Source organism: Amblyomma americanum, chromosome 2 (assembly GCF_052857255.1).
Source record: "Amblyomma americanum isolate KBUSLIRL-KWMA chromosome 2, ASM5285725v1, whole genome shotgun sequence".
NCBI classification, from domain to species: domain Eukaryota; kingdom Metazoa; phylum Arthropoda; class Arachnida; order Ixodida; family Ixodidae; genus Amblyomma; species Amblyomma americanum.
Genome location: NC_135498.1, coordinates 100,176,528 through 100,203,530, shown reverse-complemented (window position 1 = coordinate 100,203,530; position 27,003 = coordinate 100,176,528). Strand labels below are relative to the sequence as shown.

General features: G+C 49.5%; 1 protein-coding gene across 1 annotated transcript in view; it reads right to left on the bottom strand.

Annotated features, from left to right (window-relative positions):
- The window catches only part of LOC144121669 (putative RNA-binding protein 19), an 88,702-nt gene that overhangs the window by 31,503 nt on the left and 30,196 nt on the right, over positions 1-27,003 (bottom strand). The window contains exons 24-26 of the mRNA XM_077655004.1: positions 25,746-25,862; positions 25,071-25,176; positions 24,519-24,648 (exon numbers count right to left, since the gene is read on the bottom strand). Of these exons, the coding sequence (XP_077511130.1) occupies positions 24,519-24,648; positions 25,071-25,176; positions 25,746-25,862 (353 nt within the window). The remainder of the gene's footprint in view (positions 1-24,518; positions 24,649-25,070; positions 25,177-25,745; positions 25,863-27,003) is intronic.

The following is a 27,003-nucleotide window of genomic DNA, read 5'->3' as shown; positions in this document are numbered from 1 at the left end:
TATATTAAGACACAGAAGCACTAGGACACAGAAGGCAAACCCTATTTATAAAATTTCTATATCAGCACTGTGCTTCGGCCCCGCCGCGGTGGCTCAGTGGTTAGGGCGCTCGACTACTGATCCGGAGTTCCCGGGTTCGAACCCGACCGCGGCGGCTGCGTTTTTATGGAGGAAAAACGCTAACGCGCCCGTGTGCTGTGCGATGTCAGTGCACGTTAAAGATCCCCAGGTGGTCGAAATTATTCCGGAGCCCTCCACTACGGCACCCCTTTCTTCCTCCCTTCTTTCACTCCCTCCTTTATCCCTTCCCTTACGGCGCGGTTCAGGTGTCCAAAGATATATGAGACAGATATTGCGCCATTTCCTTTCCCCAAAAACCAATTATTATTATTATTACTGTGCTTCGAGATACATGCAGCACAGAAAATACGCGTTTGGCCCCTCGTTAAGTTGGCTTCTTACACTACACTTTGTTAAACTGGCGTCGCTGCACGTGGTATTATCACGGGAATCACGTCATCATCGTCTACGTCTAAAACACGTAAACTGCGCCTGCATTTGTTTCCAGGAACGCCAATTTTATCAATGTGCAATGTGGAAAGGCCAACTCTCGTTTTTTTTTTTCGTCCGATAACTCAAAGCATGATGCCGATTCTCAAATTTCAAAAACTGCGCACACCTTAGATTTTGACCGCCTTCAATTTTGCAATATAACCTCGCGCTCTCAAACTAAAAATAAAAAAAAATAATTATTAGTCTTTTTCCCAGCAATCTCTCTCTCGAAAATAATGCCCGCCGTGGCATAGAATCAAACCATAGACACCGCAGCGAAGTATTTTTAACGACTTAAATATCTATATCAGTTTTAAATTTTCCAAAAACGCGGTTACCGTCGGCGTAGTGGTCCAACAAATTTCGGCTACATCGCGCCAAAACACAAGTGCTTTGGAGAAGCCTGCAGGCAAAGCAATGTCTCCAGTACACATAACTCGTCGAAATAGCCAAAACAGACACGGATCTCACTAATTAAGGAGCGTATTAGTAATAGCTAAAATTCATATTAGTTAACCAGCCTAGTAGTTAGCACATCTTAGCTGTATTCTGATGCACTACACCGCTGACAACGCTATGAGGGAAAAAAAGCGCTCTTATAACTCAAAAACCTTATTTTTTTAAAATTGGACAGAGACGTAGGTGAAACGCTGTGTATACACACCTGGGCAGGTCGCCACCTTCTGGAAGGGCCATACAGACAAAAGGCTTTTTCCATTGAAAAAAAAAAAGAATCAGAGGAACAAAGAAATGAACCCCCCCCCCCCCCTCCTTCCAGAGCGAAAAACCATTTCTGCTTCACTTTCTCGTCAAAGAATCAAAACGAGAAAATAACCAAAATCGTGCAGAGATGGTTTTCGCCGGAATGGCTAAGAAGCTGGGCCCACACGGCCCACACTCTGCAAGCGCGGGTCAGTTTCGCTGTTACAGAGGTGAAAACGACACTTGACTTTTCGGTGCAGGTTTTGGTGAAGGTGAAACATCAGTTCGGAGCACCCACTGCCGTGTCCACAGAAAGTTGAAAAAAAAATGCCACAATGCTACTTGAAAGTGAAAGAATCTGCGAAGCAACTCACTGAACTACTAGTTCCATAGACGAATCAATTAATCAACCGATCGATCAATTATATTTTCCACTTTGGGGATCCGTGAGCGTTGGGGCCGTGGAAAGCGCGCGTGGCTGGTATAAATGGTCGGCGGTCGTTAAGAGAGGGCGCGCCTGCGAGCCAGCTCTCCGAGGTTTGGTGCTGGAAGGGATCACGGAAGCAGTGTTTTGTAAGATTAATTATTATGAAACGTCCATATTATCACGCCACATTACCGTGTTTCGTAATGTCTTTTTTTTTTGTGAGACGCAATAACAAACGCGCATGTCAAGAAACGATCACTTGTTTGTTCCAGCTCCCTATCTTCAGTTCCCGCATCGGCAATCGAACGCCATATTCGCTGCGCGACCACAAAAGCCAGAAAACAAAAGGAAGTTGTGACTATACACCGCGGACAACGCAAGCGTTTGCACACCTTTCTTTTGCACAAAATTCCAAAGAACGAATGTAAACGACAACAGAAATGCCGTCTACAGACATTCCTCTTCCCATTGTTAATCTCCCCTGTAGAGCGTGCACCACCACAAGCATCTCTCCCATGAGGGGAAAACTGAATCCCAGGAGAAAATCAGTAATTTCGTTTCGGTAATAGTACGTTTACGAATAACACAATCTCCCGGCTAATACATTTAAAATTTCAATAAATTGCGGTCGTATAGTATGCTTAGCGACCAAATGTACACGTGTAATCATACGAGTGGGTCGAACCTGCCGGCACGTGACATGGAGCTGAAATGTAGCGCCAGTAATCTGCTGTGGTGGCTTCTCTGCTCGGCTCAGTGCAAAGGGGCAAAACACCAAAACAAAACAACAACAAAACTGCGTTTACATACTAGCACGAGGACGCCAGAGGAGAAAAGGAGCAGCTTCTTTTGTGTGCACTTACATACAAATGCGTCGGGTATGAAGGACGCAAAGCAAGAACACCATGGCGGCTTCCCCGCAGTGCATTAGTGTATGTGTGTGTGTGTGTGTGGGGGGGGGGGGGGGAACCTGCAATTTTCGCCGTTGCCGTCGACGAACCCGATGTGTTGCGAAATTTCCTTCCCTGTCAGCGACAACGCAAATGGAGACTGAATTCTACGCGCAATAGAAAATGAGCTGTTCATACCTCGCGCCAAAGAATACTGAGACTTTTATGAAGTAAAAAGTGTCACTAAAAGACTGTCCCCATCCAACAGTTATATTTCCTCAAAATTAGGTTGTCTGCATAACACGTCGCCCCGAAAAATACGTTTTACGCGCATACGTTTTTTTTTTTTTCAAAAGTGGCCAAGCAACACGACAGGCGCCCGGTAAGTTTCTGAGAAGAAAGTTACATCACTGATCTTACTCTGAAGGGCAGTCTCAACTGATCTTCACAGCTGTTATCGGACGAATAGCTAGCAACGCTGAAGTTGTCACGCTTTTTCTCCGGTGTCCTGGCAGAAGCTTGGAAGAGTAGACAGGTTAGAAGGAATAAGCACATTAAAGTAGACAGCGGCAACAGAGTACAGGAGCTGCTATGGTGTAAGCAGCTAGCGCCACACTGCGGCGAGAGAAGACGCACGAGGCCGCGGACAAAAAAAAAAAAAGCGGCAGTGAGACGTTCCCCTTCTTAATTTCTACCTTCACAGATCTGGCCTGGCGGCTTCCCCACTGTGCCCTTTTTGTGCCGAACCTGAGACACTAGATCACTTCCTGCTGTTCTGCCGCCGCTTCTCTCATTTGAGGAAGCGTCTTTTGCAAATTCCATTTCATCAACTGGGTTTGCCTGTGTCCTCCGTGGTTGTTCTTTCCATTGGCGCTTCTTTGCTTGGACGAAGCGACAGGAGTGTGCGCTCTGCTGTGCAAAATTTCCTTCAAGAAACACAGCGACTCCCATTCTAATAGCTTTTTCCCGCTCTCAGTCAGTACGACATTGAAACATTACAGGCATTGCATACTGTTATGCACATTAAGCCTTTGTCCCGTCTTCGATCTCCAAGTTACCAGGACCCCTGTCCTTGCATCTTCCAATCTATCGGCCAACATACTACTACCACTCCTTTTCCCGTCAAAACTTCCCTGTCTCCAGCAAATGAGCGCCTGTGACTTGGCCACACCCCCCAGTGGGTATTGTCCAGCATTGTTTGAGGACAACAACAAAGCGGTCGGCGACGGACGTGTATGAGATCTGCTGGCTTCCCGAGCTTCCAGGCTTGGACCTCAGCTGCAGAGACAGCCGTCGTCGACAGCCTGAGCCACCAGACCCAGGGGCCGCCGTTCCCTTCCTGTCCGGCAGCCTTTGAACACGGGCCGCCTCCGTCGCCACCGCTGCTTGCCCGGGCGGGCTACCTGACCTGGGGGCTGCGTCCGGATCCTACAGGTGTGTCGGCTTCCTGCGGCAGCGTTGTGGCCCGCCGTGGACAGCGCCGTCAACCGAACAACGCTGTGACGCTGACGCCTGCCGTGGAGACTGCCCTCCACACTACGTCTCCATCACGGGAGGGCCTTAGCCCGCAGACTGCGCCCACGCCCCCTCCTCGCCTGACCCACCACCTACCTACTAGGCTCATCACTGGGACACGAAAACTTGAGTGGACCTTTCCTTTTTTTTAGCTCTCTCCTTAACCTATCGCGAACCTTTTTTTTTGTTTTCCCGTTATTGTTTCTTGTTAGTACATTTCCTATCATGATTTAAATTAGAGTTATTTTCCTCTACATGCCACCTCGTTTATTTCTTTTACTTTTTAACGCGTTGTAAATTTAGCCTGCAGTCTTTTCCCACACATATGGGCGCTGGCGAGAATGCATTTCTGCAGCAGCTGGAACCACCTTTTCACCTGTGTGTCTGCAATTTTTTTTCGTTCCAGCAATCTGCATTACAGTACACTATTCAACAAAAAATTAAGGAAGAATAATGCGCAGACAAAGGGCTACAAACAAAGGCTGCTATACCAGTTTAAGAAACACAGAAGCGAGACATAAAAATTGTTCAAGTATTTACAATAACAATAGATTACCGGGAAAGGAGAGCCGCAGTAACTCCCACTCCTCTTGGTAAACACCTCTACTGTGCTGGGAGGGAAGGGATGGAGGAGGGAGTGAAAGATGAAGAGAAAGAGGTGCCACAATAGAGGGCTCCGGAATAATTTCGACCACCTGGGGATCTTTAACCTGCACTGACATCAGCACAGCACGACTCCCCTCCATTGAGAAAGTGGATGCCACGACCGGCTTGAACGTGCGTCCTCGGGCTCAGCAGCTGAGTACAGTCGATGACCGAAAATTTAGACCCCTGATTTTAACGCGACAGCGTTAAGGAGCTCGTGTCCCAGAAAAGTCAGTGTCCTCCGCGTCTTTGGCCCCGAGCGAAAAATGGCGCAACTCGATGGACACCTGAACCGCACTGTAAGGGAAGGGATTTTCCTTCCCTTACAGCGGCGCTGTACAAGTCCCCAGCCAGAATTGTGAAACGCGTCATTTCCTTTCCTTAAAACGCATGGCCCATTGGACAATTTAAGGAAAGGGCGCCTATCTCACATATCTGGTGGACAGGAAACCGGCCATAAGAGAAGGAAATTAAAATGATAATAATAATTGGTTTTCGGGGGAAAGGAAATGGCGCAGTATCTGTCTCATATATCGTTGGACACCTGAACCGCGCCGTAAGGGAAGGGATAAAGAAGGGAGTGAAATAAGAAAGGAAGAAAGAGGTGCCGTAGTGGAGGGCTCCTTTATAATTTCGACCACCTGGGGATCTTTCAAGGGACACTGAGGAGAACTCTACCAAATTTTTCTTGTTAGCAAAATCTTATAGTTCGGCATTTCATGGCTTTGTTGCCGCATGTCCGGGAGCGAAAGTGCATTCATTTAAAAGAAATTTGGATTCGACGTTGAAAAAGTTTTTCCCGCCGCTCCGATTCAAACTCGAGAACTCTTATGACGTCACGGAGAACTCTTATGACGTGAAACGTGACGTGAAAAGTGACGTGAAACGTGACGTAAACGCAGACTCCGTGATTTCTGGCCGCTAGCGGTGCGGTCTAGCAGCTGCCGAAATAAAAGCTACCGCCACCGCACGTTGAAGGAATCTATCGGGGGTCGCTACCGTCGCTTCGTTTACGTTTGCACCGGCGTCTTGCCAGCGTTACGATGGATCCCGTTCCCGAACCCGACGACGTAGTTCTCGCAAAATCTCCGGCCTGCATTTCAGCGACCTCAGCCCCACAAAGCGTGCGATGCTTTTGAGGGAGCACGGTTAGGTTAGGCGCCGGCGGGTCGTTTCCCCCTTCCTCAGTGAGCAGCCGTTGCAAACTAAATATCATAACCCCAGTGCGGGGAGTCGCGAGGGGCCAGGACAAGGTCGGCGCGTTGCGCCCATCGGAGGCTGGCCGGGGCTTTGGGGCCAACGGATTGTGACTCCTTGAACGGCGCGGTTGCACGGTGCAGCAGGCGGCGTCGAGGTCTCCCACGTACGGTTGCAAGGGCCAAGTTATTTATTTTTTGCCACAAGAAACGGGTGGGTGCTCAAGGGCGGTCGCGTTTAAAGTTGGCGGCTTGAAACTAAAGCCGACGAACGACGCTTCAATGAATTCCGCTAGATTCAACGGGTCCACTGGATCGGGCTCTCTCGCCCACTTGCATGTACCTTCAGATGTGTACTGTGAATGGATTAAATTAGCCGAGAGATCGAAAAGAACAGCTCTGCCCAACTGCCGAAGCCATTGAATTACGTCACAACGCGCACCTCGCCGCGGAGCCGAATCAGTCTGGCCGGGCCGGCGGCGGCTGGCGCACTCGGCGCGAAATAGAAACATGCTCCAAGTCTCAGCCAGTGCGGTCAGAGTGCGCCGAAGCCGCCGAACGCGTCGGCGGTCAAGCGCAGTTGGAGTATAGAGGGTATCGCTTTAACCGACGTGACTTCGCCGTGCAGCGCGCACGCGCGCGTCACGCCGGAGCACCTTAACAGAGCCTGCGCTTAACCCCTAACCAACGTATTCCGTAGCGGCATCTATGGGAGCCACTAAAACCCCCCGCCCACTCACTGAATAAAAAAAGAAAAAAAAATCCTGTGCCGAGGCTCGGAATCCAACCAGGGCCGTTGGCGTTTGGGGCGAAGACGCTACCACTCCGCCACGACGGCTCACGGTATAACTATAAATAAAGGCGCATCCAGTGAATGCACACTTCCGATGCAGAAGTCTCCGCGCTTTCGCTAAGTACATCCTGGCCTAACAGAGCTAGGCCATCAGCAATTTTTCTTAACTGCCTTGTATCTTGTCCCCCGTCCCTAATAAACGATTTCCGTTAACTGGCACGGCCGGGAATGTTTCGCCGGGCGAGCGTGCGAAGACACAAGTGCTCTTGATACTGCGGACTACCCTGTACGATCGCCGATCATCGTGCCATCAGTTTTTCATCGACCGTGGCGATCATCTGACCAGCATTAACAGGCTCCTTCAAATGTTAACTAGCCCTTGAAGCGGCACTTGGAGTTCCTCTGCTGTTCGGCGCTTGTAAATCGAGGCGCGTCAGAAACAATACCACGGGGCACACAAAGCTCATAGACGCGAAGCGCCATAACAAATCGAAACTCTCCTGGCCACCAAGCATCGGTTTTATTTGCTTCCAACATTGAGGTTGTCTGTTGTCTGTCTTCCTTGTGTGATAAAAGTTCACTATCGGTTTTAAAACAAAACTTACTTCAATATTGAACCACGCAACCTTTTTTTTTTTGTCAGCCTCAGATTCTCGATCCCCATGTAGGAAGGAAAATTCCTCCAAGGTGGCGTCTCTTGTCCTATGACGTCAGCACGCTTGCACTTGCGAGATTGGCCTGTGGCGGCGATACCTGTATTTTGGTTCTTGATATTTTCTACCTAAGGATAAGGTCAATTGGAGAGACATGGGAGAGGCCTTTGCCCTGCAGTGGGTGTAGTAAGGCTGATGATGATGATGATGATTTTCTACCTTAAGAGAGCTTTGTTTTCAGTAAGAGCGGCATTTTTGTGATGAAGAGCTGGTATCCTATCGATACAAGCCAACTTCAATTTCTCCTAAGTGTCCCTTTAACGTGCACCGACATCGCACAGCACACGGGCGCCTTAGCGTTTCGCCAAAACGCTAAGGCGCCCGCGTGCTGACCGATGTCAGTGCACGTTAAAGATCCCCAGGTGGTCTAAATTATTCCGGAGCCCTCCACTACGGCACCTATCTCTTCCTTTCTTATTTCACTCCCTCCTTTATCCCTTCCCTTACGGCCGGTTCAGGCGTCCGACGATATATGAGACAGATACTGCGCCATTTCCTTTCCCCAAAAAACAATTATTATTATCATTTCAATTCTTACGGCCCGGTTCGGCTGTCCACCGAGATATGTGAGACAGGCGCCCTTTCCTTAAATTGTCCAATGGGCCACACTCGCGCTGAACGGGCGTTCCGTGGACTCCTTGGCAGCGCTGCAACAAGCTGTAGCGTCTCACGTCTCACTCTTAAAGACGAAGCTTAAGCGTCCTCCAAAATTTTTCAGATGTGCTTGACTATTCGGATTTTTTTTTTTTTGTGGCACCGCGGCATGGCCCATAGAACTAATGTAAAAGAGCGCCTGAAATTTCGGATGCACCGAAACTGACTGCTCGATTTTTTTGGACCCCATTCGCGCTCGTCGCCAATACCCAAGCCGCCATATAATGCGTACAGTGGGGAACCTCGTTAATGCAACCAGCAAGAAAAATAAAAAACTTGATCAAATAAAACGTAACTCAAGCTAAAAGGGAGCCTCTTAAATGGCGGGGCTGATATTTTCCGTGAGACAGCACATTGTGCCAGCGAGGTTTCGAATTTGAACCATACTTGGATGTCGTCCGCCGCACAAACTTGAACAGCAGCCACAGTTTTCGGAACTCATCTGTGGCGAGCCTTTAGTCCCGAGTACGGGAAAAGGTAGCAGCGAAGCGCGTGGGAGCCGTACGGCTTCACGAGACGGTGAGCGCGGAAGAAAATGGTGGTGCATTTCAAAACGAGATCAGAGTACCCGCGGCAAAACGCAACGAAACCCTGACTTCCCTATCGTAGGATCGCCTACAACTGGCGCTTTGATTACAGGCAAGACACCGCGGAGTGCATATCGCCGGTTATGACGACGATTTTGGCTCTAGTCGCTAGGCCTAATTGCGAAGGCCAAAGCCGACGGAGAGCTTGCTACGTCTATCTTATCGTTTCGCCATCTTCGCCTTTTCGTTTCAGGCCCTTCCTGCTGCGGGAACAGCGCATTTCCCGCAGCAGAGGGTTCGCTTTTGCGTCTATAGAATTTGTCCAACCCCGTGCGTTCGTCGGCGACATGTCGAAGGCAGCACAGCCATCGCACACCGAGCTCGTGAAACCGGTCCCGCCCGTCGTCTGTGCACATGACGCGAGGCGAGATTTAGTCATGAGGAGCTTCAGAACATGCACAAAACTACTGACCCCTTCCTCTGGCATGTTCGCAGTAAGTTAGAAGTGATTTTTTTCGCCTAAATTTGGTATTTCAGACATTTCCGCGGTACCTAGACAGTCCGAATAATCGGTCGTTGACTGTATTTGCAAATGAAGTTACAGCGCAATGGTACAAGTATATACAGCACTTACAAAAGGTCATTGCTCAGCTGCTGTGAAAATGCGGCCACTCTCATCACGATTGAGTCGCAAGGTCAAATGCCCGCACAAGGCTGGCAGCTCGCAGAGCATGTCCAAAAGGACAGACACTTTGTAGTTCTCTGCTGGTGCACGCCTGGCATGCAACAGTTCGATTCAACAGGTCTGGCTAAATCTGGTGACTCAGATATTTTTTAAAATGGGGTCAGAACAAAGTGGGTTCAAAATGGGTTCAAGAACAAAAGGAATGAAAATACCCCTTCTGCAATCAGTTCTTAGGGCGACTGGTGTCAGGCGAGTACTCAGGTAGCTCGGGGTGGGGTGGTGGGGGCACAACCATTAGTGATCGTCAAAGATGACGCATCCTTTATAAATGCAGGTGGATGTTATTTCGATGACGCTGAAGACTGCAACTGGCACATAATGTCTTTATTTTTATTTTATTTATTCCGAAGATACTGCCAGCCTTATTTGAGGCCTTAGGCAGGAGCGCGAAATAAGATAGAAACAAACATAACACAGCATAAAAATCACTGCAAAACATTTTTAGCACAGTTTTCGCATAATAAAGTTAACAAAAAATGTAGGCACATGAATGCTAATTTTAGACCATCGCTGTGATAGGGAAAATCACAACAAATAAATAAGACAGGTTATACTTCATCTGTTTCCAATAAAAAATTTACATACCTATGTTTTTCTTTAGCGCACTGCAGAATATATGAATGTGCTTGTCGCTCAGTGCCACTGGCTGGCTCACGTTGTATGTATGCAGTGCCAAAGATGCAGGTGTCAACATCATGTGACAATGCTCAGAGGTGTGCTGTGAGCACATCCTGAACACACGGTAGCAGGATGGAATGAAACTGTCAAAAAGGCAGCTTTCAGTTGCAACCTACCAAGATTGGTTACATGAGACAGGTCCTTTTAAGAAGGAATGGAAGTAGCTACTATTCAGATGCATAACAACACTACTGGTGGCAACTTCAGCAGTCCAGTGCTCCCTGGCAGCTGTCTACCACAGCATTAAATACCAAAAGCCAATTTCAAGACACATGACCGATGGAGGGTCCTTCCTCACGTAATAAGGAGCATTATCAGACGCAGAACATTACATCTCTGTTACTCGTTGAAGGATATTAGAATACTGCTATACACAGTGCATACCTGCCAATAAGAAAATGTCAAAATAAGAGATTCGTATAACCGACCATGGGGGGCGGGGGCGGGGACCAGTGTCAATTGCCCAGGGGTTGTACTTGACTATACTTTTAAAGTAAGTTGTCCATAATGGACTTTACTCAATTCAAAACTCTTCCGAAGAAGGTTTGCTGAAAGCATTATTTTTGGGTACTTCGAGAACCTGCCTAATTTCCTAATGCAGAGATTTGACATGATCCAGCGGTTTGGATTAAAAAATTTTCGATAGTACTGTTTGCTCAGAACAGACAGAGTGAGCTTCAATAGGAGCTAAGGTGGAAAGGTCAGGTAGAGCAACGCACTCATTAAGCAGCACACCCACGAGGTATCAGTACCTCAACTACTGCCAGTTGAATGCTGCTACATTGTTCTTAACTATTAACTTTCTGATGGCCATGCATTAAAAATGATTCCGCTTTGACTGCCAAACCCGCCATACACTATGAGATGGGTTGCCGGAGCAAGACACCAACTCTCATTTTCCAAAAGTACTGAAAGAGGAAGGTTGCACGTGTGCTTGTCTGAGCACAGTATGGTGTCTAACAAAAAAATGTGATTGCAGCCAGGCTCCCAGACGCAGTGAACACATTGCTGACATTCCTCTCCAGGAACTCAAAATGTGGAGGGACAAATATTGCTTCTTGCTTCAATGTGCCCTAGTTTTGTCCACCCTCGCTTTCTTCTTTCCATTTATATAACAGAGGCTGGGGCTGAACGGAACACAGTAGAACCCCTAGAACCCCGCTAAAGTAAACTCAGACAGAGTCCAGTGAAATTGCAGTCCTATTGCACCTTCGTAGACTACCGTGCATTATTTTTTCCTTTAAAATATGGTTGTGCGAATATTTGAAACTTGGAATAGTTTTGAACAGTATTTGCCATTCAATTAGATTTGCACCGCATTTTAATTATTTAAACTACAGTAGCCAACGGGTAATTCGGACTCCAATAATTCGGGCTTGCAGGATATTTCGGACCTTGGTGAAGCACCATCAGTCACACCATAGAACCGCACACATATTCGCAACAGATATTTCGGACTTTAAAAGTCCAGAAGTTCGATTTTTCGGACTAATTTCAGTCGCCTGCAGGTGGAAATCGACCATCTTATCGGCTTTTCGCCGGCGCAAAAGGCGCCATCTTGGATTGAGGTGGATTTACGCTGCAGTTGGATTGGCTTGACATACTTTCGGTTTTGTTACGTTTCGCCTACGACGTGTGGTATAGCCGGCGCGGATGCAACGGACGCCGGGGCTTCGTTCAAAGTGGCGGTCATTTTGACCCGTTCATCACTGCCACAACGCCTCCCGCCAAGCGCGTCCAGGCAGGTTTCAATGCCACGTGTCTACGTGTGTGCGTATGTGTGTGTGCATGTTGGTGCCCACGCTTGTCAAAGCGCGGCAGCCGGGGAGAGGAGCTCCCCAACTGGGAGGCGAGGTGGTCTGACCGGCGCCGGCCCGGCGGACGCGCATGTCACGTCTGAACATGTCCGAGCGTCGCCGTATCGGGCGCCTCATCCCGAGCTGTTCCTTCTTTCCCTCGACTCCATGGGTATAAAGGCAGCTGCCCCGGACGCCAAAGAGAGACTTCGATTTCTTCCTTCGAGTAACGTGGTCGCCCTGACTGGCTACTCTTTTGCGATGCCAGAATAAACAAGTTGTTCTGTTGCCAGTCGACTCATCCTTTGCCGGGACCTTCGGATGTTTCCAGCTGTGCCCCAGGCCGCCAGGCCAACGCGACCCTTGGGGCTTGCAGCCCATTTGCAACAACTTGTTGCCAGCGGTGAGATCGCGACAACGGAGGCCAGCAGCGAAGATATGCGGTCAACGGTATGCTGAGCAGTACAACGACCATCCGGGAGCAGTGCAACGAGCCCTGTGTGATGACTGGTTGCCTGCAGCGGAACGACTGCGCTGAGTTCTTGGCTGCGAGGTTTGGTGAGTGCGGGACTTTCTTCTTCTGAGTTTTGCCAGGCTTTTGTTAGAGTCAGAAACAGAGCTGGTAATTGTGGTTGTCGTTGCTGCCGGGTTAGTTTGCGGCAAGACAATAGTAGGCAGTAGAGAAAGCAGCATTCGGAGCAGCCATGGATTTGAAGTCGTTGCGCAAACCGAAATTGCTGGAGCTTGCAAGAGAGTTGGGTCTGGATGTCTCAGACAAACTCAGAAAACCAGAACTGCTGAGGGCTATTCTTGAGTTGGAGGCTGAGGATGACGAGCTGTCGGAATGCCTTGAGACCATTGAGGAGAGGGAGCAAAAAGAGAAAGACGAGCGCGAACGTAAAGAGCAAAAAGAGGAGCGCGAACGTAAAGAGCAAAAAGAGAAAGACGAGCGCGAACGTAAAGAGCAAAAAGAGAATGACGAGTGCGAACGTAAAGAACAAAAAGATAAAGAGAAAGAAGAGCGCGACCGTCAACACGCTTTGGAAATGAAGCGTCTCGAGGTAGAGATGGAACGCGCTCGTAATGGAAGTCAGGCACATGGTGCAGGAGAACGAGTATCATTCAAAATGACTGACCTGATGCGGCCGTTTAAGCTTGGAGAGGACATTGGTTTGTTCCTGGTTAACTTTGAGCGAACGTGCGAGAAGCAGGGGTTCTCTCGGGAAACGTGGCCACAGCGCTTGCTCACTTTGTTACCCGGCGAGGCGGCCGACGTAGTCGCTCGCTTGAAGAGAGAGGAGGCAGAGGATTTCGACCAAGTGAAATCGAGTCTGCTAAAAAAGTACAGGCTGTCAGCGGAGGCGTTCCGTCGGAAGTTTCGGGAAAATGAAAAAGGCAGAAGTGAGTCATATACAGAGTTTGCCTACAGGCTTATGTCAAACATGCAGGAGTGGCTCAAAGAAGAGAAAGCGATTGGTGACCACGAGAAAATTCTGCAGTGTTTCGGGCTGGAACAGTTTTATAGTCAGTTACCTGAGAACGTGCGGTACTGGGTCTTGGATAGGCCAGACGTTAGTACAGTGGCTAAAGCCGCCGAGCTAGCCGAGGAGTTTGTGACGCGTCGGGCTCGCGGAGCTAAGGACGGTCAAAAGGGTGAATTTGGCTCCAAGTCTGAGAGGCCGAAGTTCACACCCATGAGAGCAAGGGGGGACACACGTAGTGCGGATGCGAGTGAAAGCAGTCCGACCGAACGTAAGGAGACGGCGGCAGCCGAAGCCAAATGCAGAAAGCGGTTCGAGACGAGGCAAGCGCGCGTGTGTTATGCGTGCCAGAAGCCGGGTCACTTTTCGGCACAGTGTCCAGAAACAAAAAGAGAAGTCGTGTGTTTGTCATTATGTAGCACTGACGAGAACATGAAGCTTCTCGAGCCTTACATGCGAGACTTCCTCGTGAACGGGAAAGAGTGCCGAGTGCTTCGTGATTCCGCAGCTACAATGGATGTAGTTCACCCCTCTTACGTAGAACCCGATATGCTCACGGGCGAGTGCGCATGGATCAAGCAAGCCGTGGAAGCTCATAGCGTGTGTCTGCCCGTAGCAAAAGTGCTTATTGAAGGACCTTTCGGAGCACTTGAGACGGAGGCCGCGGTGTCATCTATGCTGCCCCCCCAGTACCCGTACCTATTTTCGAACAGGTCCGATCACCTCATGCGCGAGAAGGGGCTTTTGTTTGGTGAGGCTAGCGTTCAGGCCTTAACCAGATCGAGAGTTCGGGAGCTCGCTGCAAAGGCGGTAGTTGCGGGGCCGACGTTGTCGAACAATGAAAAAGGGTCGGAGGCGCAGCAAGCTGATATTCCGAGCACGTCAGAACTGGATAAAATTGAGCCTGTAGCGTTGAAGGCACCAGGTACTGTAGAGGAAATGCCCTACACGGGAAAGTTAGAAGAGCTTCCGGTCGAGCTTCCGGGACTAAGCTCAGTGACGAACAGGGAAGACACCGATCAGGTCATTAGTGACTTAATCGGTAAAGCACCGCTGTCGCCTGAGCAGAAAACCGAACTACACCAACTCTTACAAGAGTTTCAAGGTCAGTTCTCTGAGAAGCCTGGTAGGACTTCTGTCCTTACTCATGAAATAGAACTTACCTCCCCAGAGCCAGTACGATCCAAGGCGTACCGGGTGTCACCCCGCCAGCGCGATATTATGGAGGCTGAGGTAAAGAAAATGCTACAGCTCAGTGTTATTGAGGCGGTTGAGAGTGATTATACCTCCCCTTTGATTTTAGTTGAGGTACCGGGCAAGGAACCTCGTCCTTGCGTCGACTACCGCAGGCTTAATTCCATCACTAAGGATCAAATTTATCCGATCCCTAACATCGAGGAGCGCCTTGAGAAAGTTAGTAGCGCTCAGTTTATTTCCACCCTAGATCTTGTCAGGGGTTATTGGCAGGTTCCACTCACAGAAGAGGCTAGTAGGTATGCGGCGTTCATTTCACCAATGGGAACATTCCGTCCTAAAGTTTTGAGTTTTGGTTTGAAGAACACGCCATACTGCTTTTCAAGCCTCATGGACAAAGTGTTGCGGGGACAGGAAGAATTCGCTTTACCGTATTTAGACGACGTAGCGATATTCTCCACATCCTGGTCTGAGCATATGGCACACTTGAGGGCAGTGCTAACCCGCCTGCGCGGAGCGGGCTTGACAGTCAAGGCTCCCAAGTGCCAATTAGCACAGGCTGAGGTTGTCTACCTCGGTCACATGATTAGACAGGGTCGTCGCCGCCCCTCTGAAATAAAGGTGGCCGCTGTGCGAGACTTCCCGCAACCGCGCACGAAGACCGATATTCGGTCGTTCTTAGGCGTCGCCGGCTACTATCAGAGGTACATTCCCAGGTACTCCGATATCGCGGCTCCCCTGACGGATGCTCTAAGAAAAACAGAGCCCCAAACAGTCGTCTGGGGCGAGACAAAGGAAAGAGCTTTCAGCGCCCTAAAGAGCGCCCTAACAAGCCAGCCTGTGCTACGATCGCCAGACTACACAAAAGGGTTCGTTGTTCAGTGCGATGCTAGTGAGCGAGGCATGGGCGTTGTACTGTGCCAACGGGAAAATGGAGAAGTGGAACACCCCGTCCTGTATGCTAGTCGTAAGCTGACCTGTCGTGAGCAGGCGTACAGCGCCACCGAGAAAGAGTGTGCGTGTCTCGTGTGGGCCGTTCAGAAATTGTCATGCTACCTAGCCGGCTCGAGGTTTATCATTGAGACGGATCACTGCCCTCTCCAATGGCTGCAGACCATCTCTCCCAAAAATGGCCGCCTCCTGCGCTGGAGCCTCGCTTTGCGACAATATTCCTTTGAGGTGCGTTACAAAAAGGGGAGTCTCAACGGTAACGCCGATGGCTTAAGTCGAGGCCCCTAACGTAGGAATCCGCCTCAAAGTTGTTTGTTACTGATGTTTTCTTCCTGAGGCAGGATTTTTAACATATTGCTTTTGTTTAGTGTTTCAAAGTGATGACGTGCTTTCTTGTGCAATTTTCCCATTTGTGGACGCGTTCTGAGTGCTGCTTGACTACTGTAAGGAACTAGGCAGTAGTATAAAAGGGGAAAGAGCCTGGCAGAGCTTAGTGAGGGTTGTCTCGTGCTTGCTGACTGAGCGGTTGCGTTTCGGCGTAGTTCTAACGCTTGCTGGGAACGAGAACAAAAATGGCAACTCTCCCGAAGTCACTTTGCAGTGTCCTGTGTGAACCTGAACCTGAGAACGAGGCCATCTCTGTGCGCTGCGCTCAAGCAACGCTGAGGGACGACCGATTTCGATTACGAGCATCATCGAGCGACATCCCTCTGGACAGCGGATGCAGTCCCCTGACCATCGGGATCTCCTTCTCCCGGCGGGGCAGTCTGTTACGTTTCGCCTACGACGCGCGGTATAGCCGGCGCGGATGCAACGGACGCCGGGGCTTCGTTCAAAGTGGCGGTCATTTTGACCCGTTCATCACTGCCGCAACGCCTCCCGCCAAGCGCGTCCAGGCAGGTTTCAATGCCATGTGTCTTCGTGTGTGCGTGTGTGTGTGTGCATGTTGGTGCCCACGCTTGTCAAAGCGTGGCAGCCGGGGAGAGGAGCTCCCCAACTGGGAGGCGAGGAGGTCTGACCGGCGCCGGCCCGGCGGACGCGCACGTCACGTCTGAACATGTCCGAGCGTCGCCGTATCGGGCGCCTCATCCCGAGCCGTTCCTTCTTGCCCTCGACTCCGTGGGTATAAAGGCAGCTGCCCCGGACGCCAAAGAGAGACTTCGATTTCTTCCTTCGAGTAACGTGGTCGCCCTGACCGGCTACTCTTTTGCGATGCCAGAATAAACAAGTTGTTCTGTTGCCAGTCGACTCATCCTTTGCCGGGACCTTCGGATGTTTCCAGCTGTGCCCCAGGCCGCCAGGCCAACGCTACCCTTGGGGCTTGCAACCCATTTGCAACAGTTTCGGTACCTCATTTTAGCCAGTAGAGGTCCCTGCAATCTCTGACACTTCGAGGTGGCAGTCGGATTGTGTTTGGCGCTCTTTGGAATTAGTTGCCCTTGCGCCATAAAACCCTAGCATCATCATCATCGGATTGTCATCGCTGTCAACTTGTTTTTGTCGCCGACGTTGTCGCAGACAGTTATCGCTTGTCCTCTCATACGTTGAAAATTGGTTGTTGGGGGAAAGAAATTACGCAATAGCTATCTCAGATCTCTGTGGACACCTGAACTGCACATTAAGTGAAGGGACCAAGGAGGGACTGAGAGAAGAAAGGAAGAAAGAGGTGCCATAGTGGAGGCTCCGGAATAATTTCGACCACCTGGGGATCTTTAACGTGCACTGACATCACACAGCACACGGGCGTCTTTGAGTTTCGCTTCCATCGAAACGCGGCAGCCGCGGTCGGGTTCTAACTCGGGTACTCAGGATCAGTAGCCGAGCGCCCTAACCACTGAGCCACCCCTGCATGTCTCATACATTTGCCATTCGCCGTTTCGTCACTTGGGTTTCTCTGACCACGTCGACCGAGCGGAGCACAGTCTTCACGAAGTTACATCCGTTCGCCGTTTTGCGTTGCCGTTTTGCGATTGTGTCCGGCGGTTCTACCGCTTTGAACGAAAAGTGCCTTGTCTTTGCATGTGTTTGACGAGTGGTGTGGTGCACATTCGAGTTGCAGACAACAAGGCCTCGCCGGTGCCGCCGGGTTCGTCACAGGTGCATGGGAAGTATTCCAACTAAATGCCGTGACCTTGCTGTCTGGCGTGCACAGTGAAAGCACAACTTTGACGCAAATCGTCGCCAGCAAGAGAAATTTTCCGCAAGGTAAAATCAGTGACATTTTTAAGTCGATTTCATCCCAATAAAGTGATTTTTTTGTACTCCACGGATTTGTCGGACTCTTCGATTATTCGGACCACTTCTCGGGTCCCTTCGAGTCCGAAAAATCAGTCGGTGACTGTATTAGAACTTCCTAACGTTCAAAAATTACAAATCTCTTATTTCAAAACTTGAAGTGAAACGTCGCAACAATCCCAAAAGGCAGAATTTCACACTTGTCACATGAGTTAACTTGCTCTTTCCCCATAGAATAGACTGCCAGCACGTGGTAATGCTAGGCCTTGGGTGAAATCAATGTGCTGCCGGCCATTCAGAGCCGCCACCGCCACATGCTCATGGGTCGAAAATGTTCCCAGATCACTGCGGTAACATGCATTGGAGGAATTTGAAAGCATGGACACCTCCTTGCCCTACTTCCATCAATTGCCCCTTTTGAGTTTTCAAACTTGGCGCCACGCTTCGTTTTCAAATTTCGCGCCATGCTTGGCTCCGGCCACACTTCCTGTTTTTCAAATCTGGCACCACGCTTGGCTCTGCCCACTTCCGGTGTCTTCAAATTTGGCACCACTGGTCCCGCACACTTTCTGAACATTTTTGGCTCTAATTAATTAACTAATTAACCCACCTATTTCCCGTACGAGATTTTTTGATGCTCTATCCGATGGTGCTACTCTTTTTCGCATAAACCCATTCGTTCGGATGTAATCGTGCAAACAAGCTTGTGATGCCACGAAACTGCAAACATTGCCATATAATGCTTTCGCATTAAAAACGAAGTGCAGCTCCATGCATCATGTCAGAAAGTCTAGCCGCAATGCAGTCAACACCTGGCTGAGGACCTGGCTGGCAGGGTCCTCTCATTTTAGATCACTATGATAAGGTGCACACCCGTACGGAAGTGGCCCAGCTGCGATTGGTTTGCAGCAACCACTTTGATCGCTCTCAATTTTCCTCAGCTGGAATCTAGAAACTGCGCATCTTAGGCAACACAGAGGGCTCAAAGCCAGCCCGCACAACAGCACCGCGTACAGTGCAGCGCATGAACTGGGCCTCCTAACGACGTGGATTCAATTTTGCACATTTGCAATTCACGACAGCATTTGAATGGTTGGAGCCCATCATCAGGTTTGCAGAAAGACTGAACAGATATGCGAGGGCTAAGTGGGCTCCGTGTCGTCATGACCATTGCATTTCGGGCAGCATTCGACAGCCGGCATCTTGTCTTATGCATCACAAGGGAGCGTGGAAGGAATCGTCCCGCTCACACTGCACTTTAGGCTGCTGCTCTTCGGTCTATTTTGCGAGCCATATTGCTGTGTTTTGAAAGCAATGCTTTGCCTTGCTGTTAATCGATCGGATGACGTCACTCCTTCAGTAAAGAGGTACCCGGCCACCTTACAATGTTTCCCGACAGCGTTCAGTAAACTCCTTAGTCATGTGGGTATTAAGTCTACCTGATATATTAGACTTTTTGTTCACTAACAGCAATATTTATTCAGAGAACTGTAAACAAGGTATTAGTCTATAAATCAAGTTTATTGACTTTATTTTATGTCAACTTTGTCAACTTTTCTGGAAGAAAAGTGGGTTCAATATGCGAGTAAATACGCTACATCTTGTGGAAGTACTGCATTTCTACGAGTACAGCGTGGTGACGGTAATTGCATGCAGCGCAACCTTTCCTTTGTGGAAACCTGTTTCCCTCCTCCATTTCGACGCGGCCCATCTTCATCGTCGACCGTCAAGGACAACACCGGTTGGGCGAGGAGGGAAGTCTCCCTCGTGAGGGTAAGGGAACGGCGACGGGAGCGCCACCTCGTAGGTTACGCGGAATTCTTCGGGACCGGACAGAGCTCTTCGGGATCCGGCCAGCGTCACGAGCGGTTGGAGCCGCACGCTCTCGTCACCTTCCGCGGCAAGCGCACGGGGATCCGTTATGCCTTGCCGCTGGACTTCTGGTTCCAGGCAGCGAAGCGAGCGCAGCAAACGCGCGCTCTGCTCGCCTTCCCCAGCAAATGCTAGCGAATGGCTTTGCCCCAAGAATGCGGCGCGCACGGGAAAACCCGGCCGCCATTATTGGGGCATACAAACGTTCGCCGCCGATACCCCCGAAGTCGTGTCCCTGCCCCAGCCGGTAAGTCGGAAGTCCTTCTTACGTAGCCTTCTATTTCCGAGGAATGCCTCGCTGATGTTTTGTAGCTAGCTGGCCCGCTCTGTGTATTAATTGCAACTGTAATAAATAGCACATGAGTGTTAACGCTTTGTTGTCCCTACCCTTTGTCTCCCCCCATATTTCCACAATGGCGTCCCAATGTCAGTTCGGTTCATGGAATGCCCGCCCGGATTTGGAACAGCATTAGGCCTGACCCGAATTCGGAGTTGCTAGCAAGGATAAGATGCTTTCTTGACAGTGAGATGACCGTAATAGCAGCATGGGAGAATTGCCGTGCATGCTACGCTTTTGATGAGCACTTCATCGGTGCACCTTTGGAAGGTGAACCTACGAGGTCCACATATGGGAAGCGAGACCGAGACGTCCACGGAGAACAGCAAGCCAGAAGCGAGTGAATGCGGAAGCCTGAAGGGTGGCCCGATTTTTCTTGTACATAGTTGTAAATATTCTCTCTTCTGTCTCTTTGGCTCTGGGAGCCGGGTGCCGTAATCAGCTGATTTGGATTGCAGTCATGATTACAGGAAAAGCACCGGGGCGCTGCGACACCGCGAGAAGCGGCAGGCGCCGTTCGCATTAGGGTCACCTTAGCAGAAACGTATCTCCTCGTGGCGTTGTGTTCTAGCTGTTGTCCTTGGCCCTTTGTTGGCCGCGGCAAGTGTCAGAGGGAGTAGGCCTAAGGCTCTTCGGGAGCTGCCTGTTGCTTTTGGGAGGACACAGTCGTACCGTGACACAAGCACGCGCAAACGGGTTTGCTTGTTTTATATTTAACCTCGCTAGAGCCGAGAGGTCTCGCTCAACTACAGAAAGCTGACTTTGTTCGAACGAACTTAGTGTTTTTTGGGCTGCGAAGCGAATTTATAATTTCGCGGAACCAGAGACGCTAACGCAGCTCAAGTGAGCTTAACATCACCATGCTGGAAAGCGAACTGCGAATGTGCTTCGACCGAAGAGAGCCAGCTATGTTCAAATGAACCGAAAGTTTGGGCGGAGCCGGATAGGATTGTTTGGCACTTGCATTGCTCCGCATTTTACCAAATGGTGAGTTTGCGCGGTCTCCATTGTTTTTGATTCAAACTTTTGTAGATCCTAGGAGCGATATGCAGAGTTCAAGAGAAGCCGCCCCGGCCTGCTGTCCATTGTATGGGTCCCTGCCTGCTGCCTTGCGGCCGTGAGTCATTGAGCTGCTGAGTCTCCGGTGAGCAGTTTGCAGCGGCTACGAGAGCGGGGGGGGCCAGCCCCCCTATCTTCCAACAGAGGCGCGTTGGTGCGAACAACACCCTCCCGGCACGCTAATTTTGGATGCCTGCCGCGGGACAAGGACAGGTGCCCGGTGACCTTGCTGCTCGTCGGATGACCCCGGCACCTCGCCTGTACGAGCTGTCTTGCAGTCATCACCGCAACGCTCGTTGCCCCTTCGTCGTTGGCCTCCATGCATGAGTTCAACCGTAGGCCAACATTTAAGGAGGGAGGGATGTGGAAACCCGTTTCCCTCCTCCATTTCGACGGGGGGCCCATCTTCATCGTCGACTGTCAGGGACAACACCGGTTGGGCGAGGAGGGAAGTCTCCCTCATGAGGGAAAGGGAACGGTGACGGGAGCGCCACCTCGTAGGTTACGCGGAATTCTGCGGGACCGGAGGGAGTCTCTTCGGGATCCGGCCAGCGTTACGAGCGGTTGGAGCCGCACGCCCTCGTGACCTGCCGCGGCAGGCGCACGGGGATCCGTCGTGCCTTGCCGCTGGACTTCTGGTTTCAGGCAGCGAAGCGAGTGCAGCAAATGCGCGCTCTGGTCGCCTTCCCCAGCAAATGCTAGGGAACGGCTTTGCGCCAAGAATGCGGCGTGCACGGGAAAACCCGGCCGCCATTATCGGCGCATACAAACGTTCGCCGCTGATACCTCCGAAGTCGCGCCCCTGCCCCAGCCGGTAAGTCCTTCTTACGTAGCCTTCTATTTCTGAGGAATGCCTCGTTCATGTTTTGTAGCTAGCTGGCCCGCTCTGTGTATTAATTGCAAGTGTAATAAATAGCATATGAGTGTTAACGCTGTGTTGTGCCCTCCCTTTGTTCCCTCGAGCACAAACCCCACCCGCGGTTAGCGAGCGGGAACGCTGCAACCGCGGAGTGGGAGTGCGGGCGGGGCAAAAGGCTTGGTCCCGTCGTATTTCCACACCTTCCAATTCTGGATACGCTGTGGCCTGCCCACGAAATGATGTTTTCTTCTGGTTGCTGCAAGTTGTAATGCACAGGTTCTGCCACCGCCTGTACTGAATGCTCTTTTTGGTTGCTCCAAATTTGCACTGTGCCACCAGGTTGCCGTGAATTTCCGCATACTCAATCGCGTTTTTCTTGAAGGCGACGGTGAATTGCAGACGGCCTGCACTCATTTTGAAACAATGAAATCTAAAGTCTGACGAAAACTCGTCTGGTCGGGAAGAAGATTCATGAATGAAGTAAAAGGAACGCCGACCAAAAGGTTGTTGTTTAAAACGAAGACGTTTCGGCTTCCATACGGAAGCCTTGATCAAGGTGATCAAGGCTTCCGTATGGAAGCCGAAGGTGATCAAGGCTTCCGTATGGAAGCCGAAACGTCTTCGTTTTAAACAACAACCTTTTGGTCGGCGTTCCTTCTACTTCATTCATGAATTTTGAAACAAAATGTCAAAGAGCAGCCTCTAACCAAAATATCTTTGCAACTTAGGAAACGCAAAATGGCGGCACTGCTGCTGACATAGAGTTTCTTACTATGAACTAGAGGGAAAGTTGGTGCCCACCTATAAGAGTTTGCATGGAGCTTCCTCGAGACCACCTGAGCCACCATGGTCGTTCTAAGCATCATGGGGCGGAGAGCTGCCGACTGCAGAGCCACAACTTTTGGCCAAAAAATAATGAAAAAACAAACATTATTTGACAATCAAGAATGTCCTAGCATTCAATATCCTGTCTATAAATTGCAACATATGAGCAGAAAAGCATGTAAATATAAAGTTTGCCCAAAATAAGTGACTGCTTGCTCTCCTATTGGCCAAGTATTGCAGACAACAAAAGCCAATATTTAATGCTTAACAGACGCTTTTTTAAAAAGAAATATGTTTTTCAAAAAAATTTTGTCACTTCAACACTTTAAGAGGTTTTTTAATGGCATTTCGGAAACCAAAAACCTTTTATTGGCATTGTGTGCTGTTGCGTTTTCACTACTATGGCTTTTGCGCACTATGTTTGCGCCAAAGTCTGCATCGTGGACGGAACAGAACATCTCAGTAGCGCCACTTTCTGTTCCTGAAGAAAACCGACTGTCCCGCACCAAGTAGCTCATTGCCCCATGATGCTTTGAGCGCCCATGGTGGCTCAGGTGCAGTGCCGCCAGCTTTCCCTCTAGTTAATAGTAAGAAACTCTATGGCTGCTGATGTCGATGGCGATGTAGGGACGCTGTTGAGTTCAGCCACCCATTGTTGCAACACTTCCGTAGTTTTTCCGCCAACGACCGGTATATAAGACGACGGGTCGACTTTTCATCGTGGTTTTTTGAAAAAAAGTTCGACCTGTATTCCGGTTTTTACGGTACATCCGTTTCTTCAAAAAAAAAAAAAACTTACTATAACCAATAAAAAATGTACTGTCATCTACGGAAGACGAAATGTGACTGCAGCTTCACTTTATTGTGTTGCGATCATTTCTTAACTTATTGCATTTTAAATGGCACTGAGGCTGTGGAGGCAAGGCTTTGGTTTTAATATAGAATCAAACCACCCTGCCCTCCCGTGCATTACATTCATGTAAACATGGTACTTCCACAGGACTTAGATGAAATCAAAAACGTGACAACATGCTGTGATAACTGAGAATAAATCGTTAGCACAAATGGGACAACAAACAAAGTGTAAGGGCCAGTGCGGGTGGCACCATCAGGGGACACAGAGGGACGGCTGGCAACACTGGACGGCAGGAGGGACAGGATGTCAAGCATGTGCACTTAGGATGCGCGGGTGTGATCCCCATTGGCGTGGTCGAAGTGGGCTCCAGTGTGAGCTCTGTGCGCGTTGCGTTCAGTGTGCAAACCGCGGATGACTGAGTGGGGACTCCGGCACGGGGGGCTGGTGTGTGTGTGAATAAATCATCCCTTGACAACAGGCACGTGAATGTCTCGAGGCTTTTTACATAAGGAAACTTGGCAATAGGTGTGTCAGCACCACATCTGTTTCACTTTTTTCGTCCGAGTTCGAATTTTTAGATGCCGCCCTTAAATAATCTTTGTTAACTTTTTTGTTTTTGTTTTGGTTACCGCTTGCTCATGTGTGTTCGCTGTGATGGTCGCTTAGATTTCTTTACCTTTCCTGCCCTCCTCCTTCTTTTTTTCAGTGAAACGTCGCCATATAAAGGCGCTGCCTGGTTTCAATAAAATTAGTTGTGAGTTAGCGCTTTGTGTCTCGTCCTTGTCTTTTCGTGGTTTGCATGCTCTGGCGCTATTTTTTTCAAATCAAGTAAATATTCCTACGTGATTCTTTTTTAAACTTGTGTTTAGTCAGTAGCCAGACTACCAGATAGCATCCTCAGAGCCACGCCATCGCGAATGACTGATGTAGAGTAAAGATATCTTCTGGCTTGCAAGACTTCCTAAGCATCTCACAAGCACAGGGTGCTATAAAATTGAGCAAAATCATGTGCTCACCACCCCGCAGAAAGTGGTCGGCGGTCTTCTTGCGTAACGTGTCCACCTCCTGGTCATCTGTGGAGGCCCATTCCAGTACGAGGCGGCGCCCGTACAGATGCGTGCTCTGGCACAGGGCCTCGAATGCACGCTGCAGTTGTCACATGCATAAGAAAGAACACCCCAATTTACTGAGAGCTTTCCAGCAATAAGTTTAATTACTATATTAATCACACAGATTATGCCAGTAGTATACAATAAGGCATTTTTAAGTATGTACAGCCTTTGTCAAAGACATACAGCCCATAGGGTTTGCTTCGGAGTGCAGCAGTGTGGCTAGTTTTGCATCCTCAGCAACCTTCATCTCTTGAAGGTGGTAGGGACTCACATCCTCAAGCTAAGGACTACAAAATGTGCTGGGCAGTCGTGCTACTAGGCTTTGAACCAAACCGACTGCTGTTTCAATGCAATCCACAATCCATCAAGTCATCAGTGAGTCACACTCTCTGCATTTAAAAATCCGCAATTCTCCAGCCAAGTATGAAAGTGCCGAAACAACACAAGCCATTTTACCTTGGCATCATTTTTGGTCAGGAAGTCGACGAATCCGAATCCACGATGGCGACCACTGCCAGCTAGCTTCCTTGGTAACCGGACATCTCGCAGGGTGCCGAACACACTGTTTAGAGAGAGACAGAGAGAAAAACAACTTAGTATCAGCTTACCCTTTCACCTGTAACTTCAAAGCATAGTGCTAGCCAATGCAACAGTCCCCAACTTGTGCACCCAAGCATAACCAACCAGTCACAATATTCATGGTGCACTGGGCAAGGCTGTCATGACAGGTCTCCCGAGGTTGTATATGACACTTGAAGCAGATTTCAAGGCTACTATATATACATGCATAGAGTCTATGGAAGGCATGACCATGTGAAACTTTACATTTCCACACAGCTTGTAGAGCATACAGAGCTATAATAAGAATAGAGATCTGTACCAAGGTGCCCTTATGCATCTAAGAGTTCTGTGTGGGGTAGCTGGACCCTAATCTCTCTCTGCCTTCAGTTCCATGCTTTGCCCTGTCCCAAACTGACCCCGAGCCAACTAAGGCCAACTCTGTGCACCTGCATGACCACAATGACTTCAACCTTACTAGGGCACTGTGCCAAGCACAATGCAAGACAGAGTGGATAAGAAGACGGCTGCAGTTCTGTGAAGCCAGAACACTTCCTGTCATGAGTGACCCACCTGAATAGCTCCTGCACTTCCTTCTGGGTGGCCTGGAAGGGTATGTTGCGCACCAGGATCTTGGTGCCTTCCTTGCCGAGGTCAGTCGCCTTCTTGCGCCGTGCTGCTGTCACTTCCCTGGACCAGCCAGTCCCCCCCAAAAGAAACCATGACGATATGGTTCTAGGCTGACAGCACAGCAGCACTGATAACATGGCTCCTTCAAGAAAAGCAAGTCATTACAGCACGTTTTCCAAAACATATTTCAGCAACGTAGAGGTCTCTTTCTTGCACAGGTACAGTTTCTTCAGTGGCAAGAATGCTTCCTCACAATAAGTCTTCTTTTCTAATTCTATGTGAACTGCTATACATACATAGCAAATGACACTTTGTATGAGCATGCACAGCTTCAATCAAAAGTTTCCACACCACAATGGTTACTACGGAAGCCCCTAGTGTACAGTGAACTCAGTGGCGTGGGAAGTTTAGACCATAAGACTGTGCACAACTAGAGTACAAATGCAGTACCACTCTTCAAAACAGGCATGCAGCCATAAATTTTTTTCAGGAGAAGCCCTATGTATTCTCTTCTATCTTGTACCGGGCGGGGGGAAAGGGGTGCTCTGCCAAAAGAATTGAAATCAGGGGGGTGGGGTCAAGCAAGACCCCCTTGGGGGGCCCCCTCTTGGGTACTGTTGCGTATACTATTGGCCAGGTGCTCGCACCTTAGCAGTGCAGACAGAGCCAAGTGTGAGGAACCAAACTGTGTACGCTTTATTCAAGTGACTAAACAAATAAACAAATATATGCCAGCCAAGCTTCAATCCTCCTATCAGGATTTGAGATTCACACAAGCACTGAGCTGCTTACCTAATGGCCTGCTGGAACACTTCAAGATGCATATTTTCTAGACATCAGACCTGTCCGAACAAGAGCCCAAATTCACTTTCATTAAATGTGGCCTAGAGGTGCTCCGACATGAGTGGGAAGGAACGGATAACTGGGACTTGAAAAGAGACAAGCCCCACATTGGCATGACTCTGCATTGAGGCACCACTGCTCTCGTTCCCTGCTTTTACTGGTTGCTTTCTTTTACCCACTATTCCCTCTGATGTACTATGCGTCAATGTCCACAAAACACAAACTTTAGGATATGCATCAAACGCTTATAGCTTACAATGAGATCTTTCAAATTTACTCTTTTGATCTAAAACAGGGTGCCCCAAAGTTGCATGATGCACTTTAAAAAAATTGTGCCATGCGTAACGAATGCTGTTAG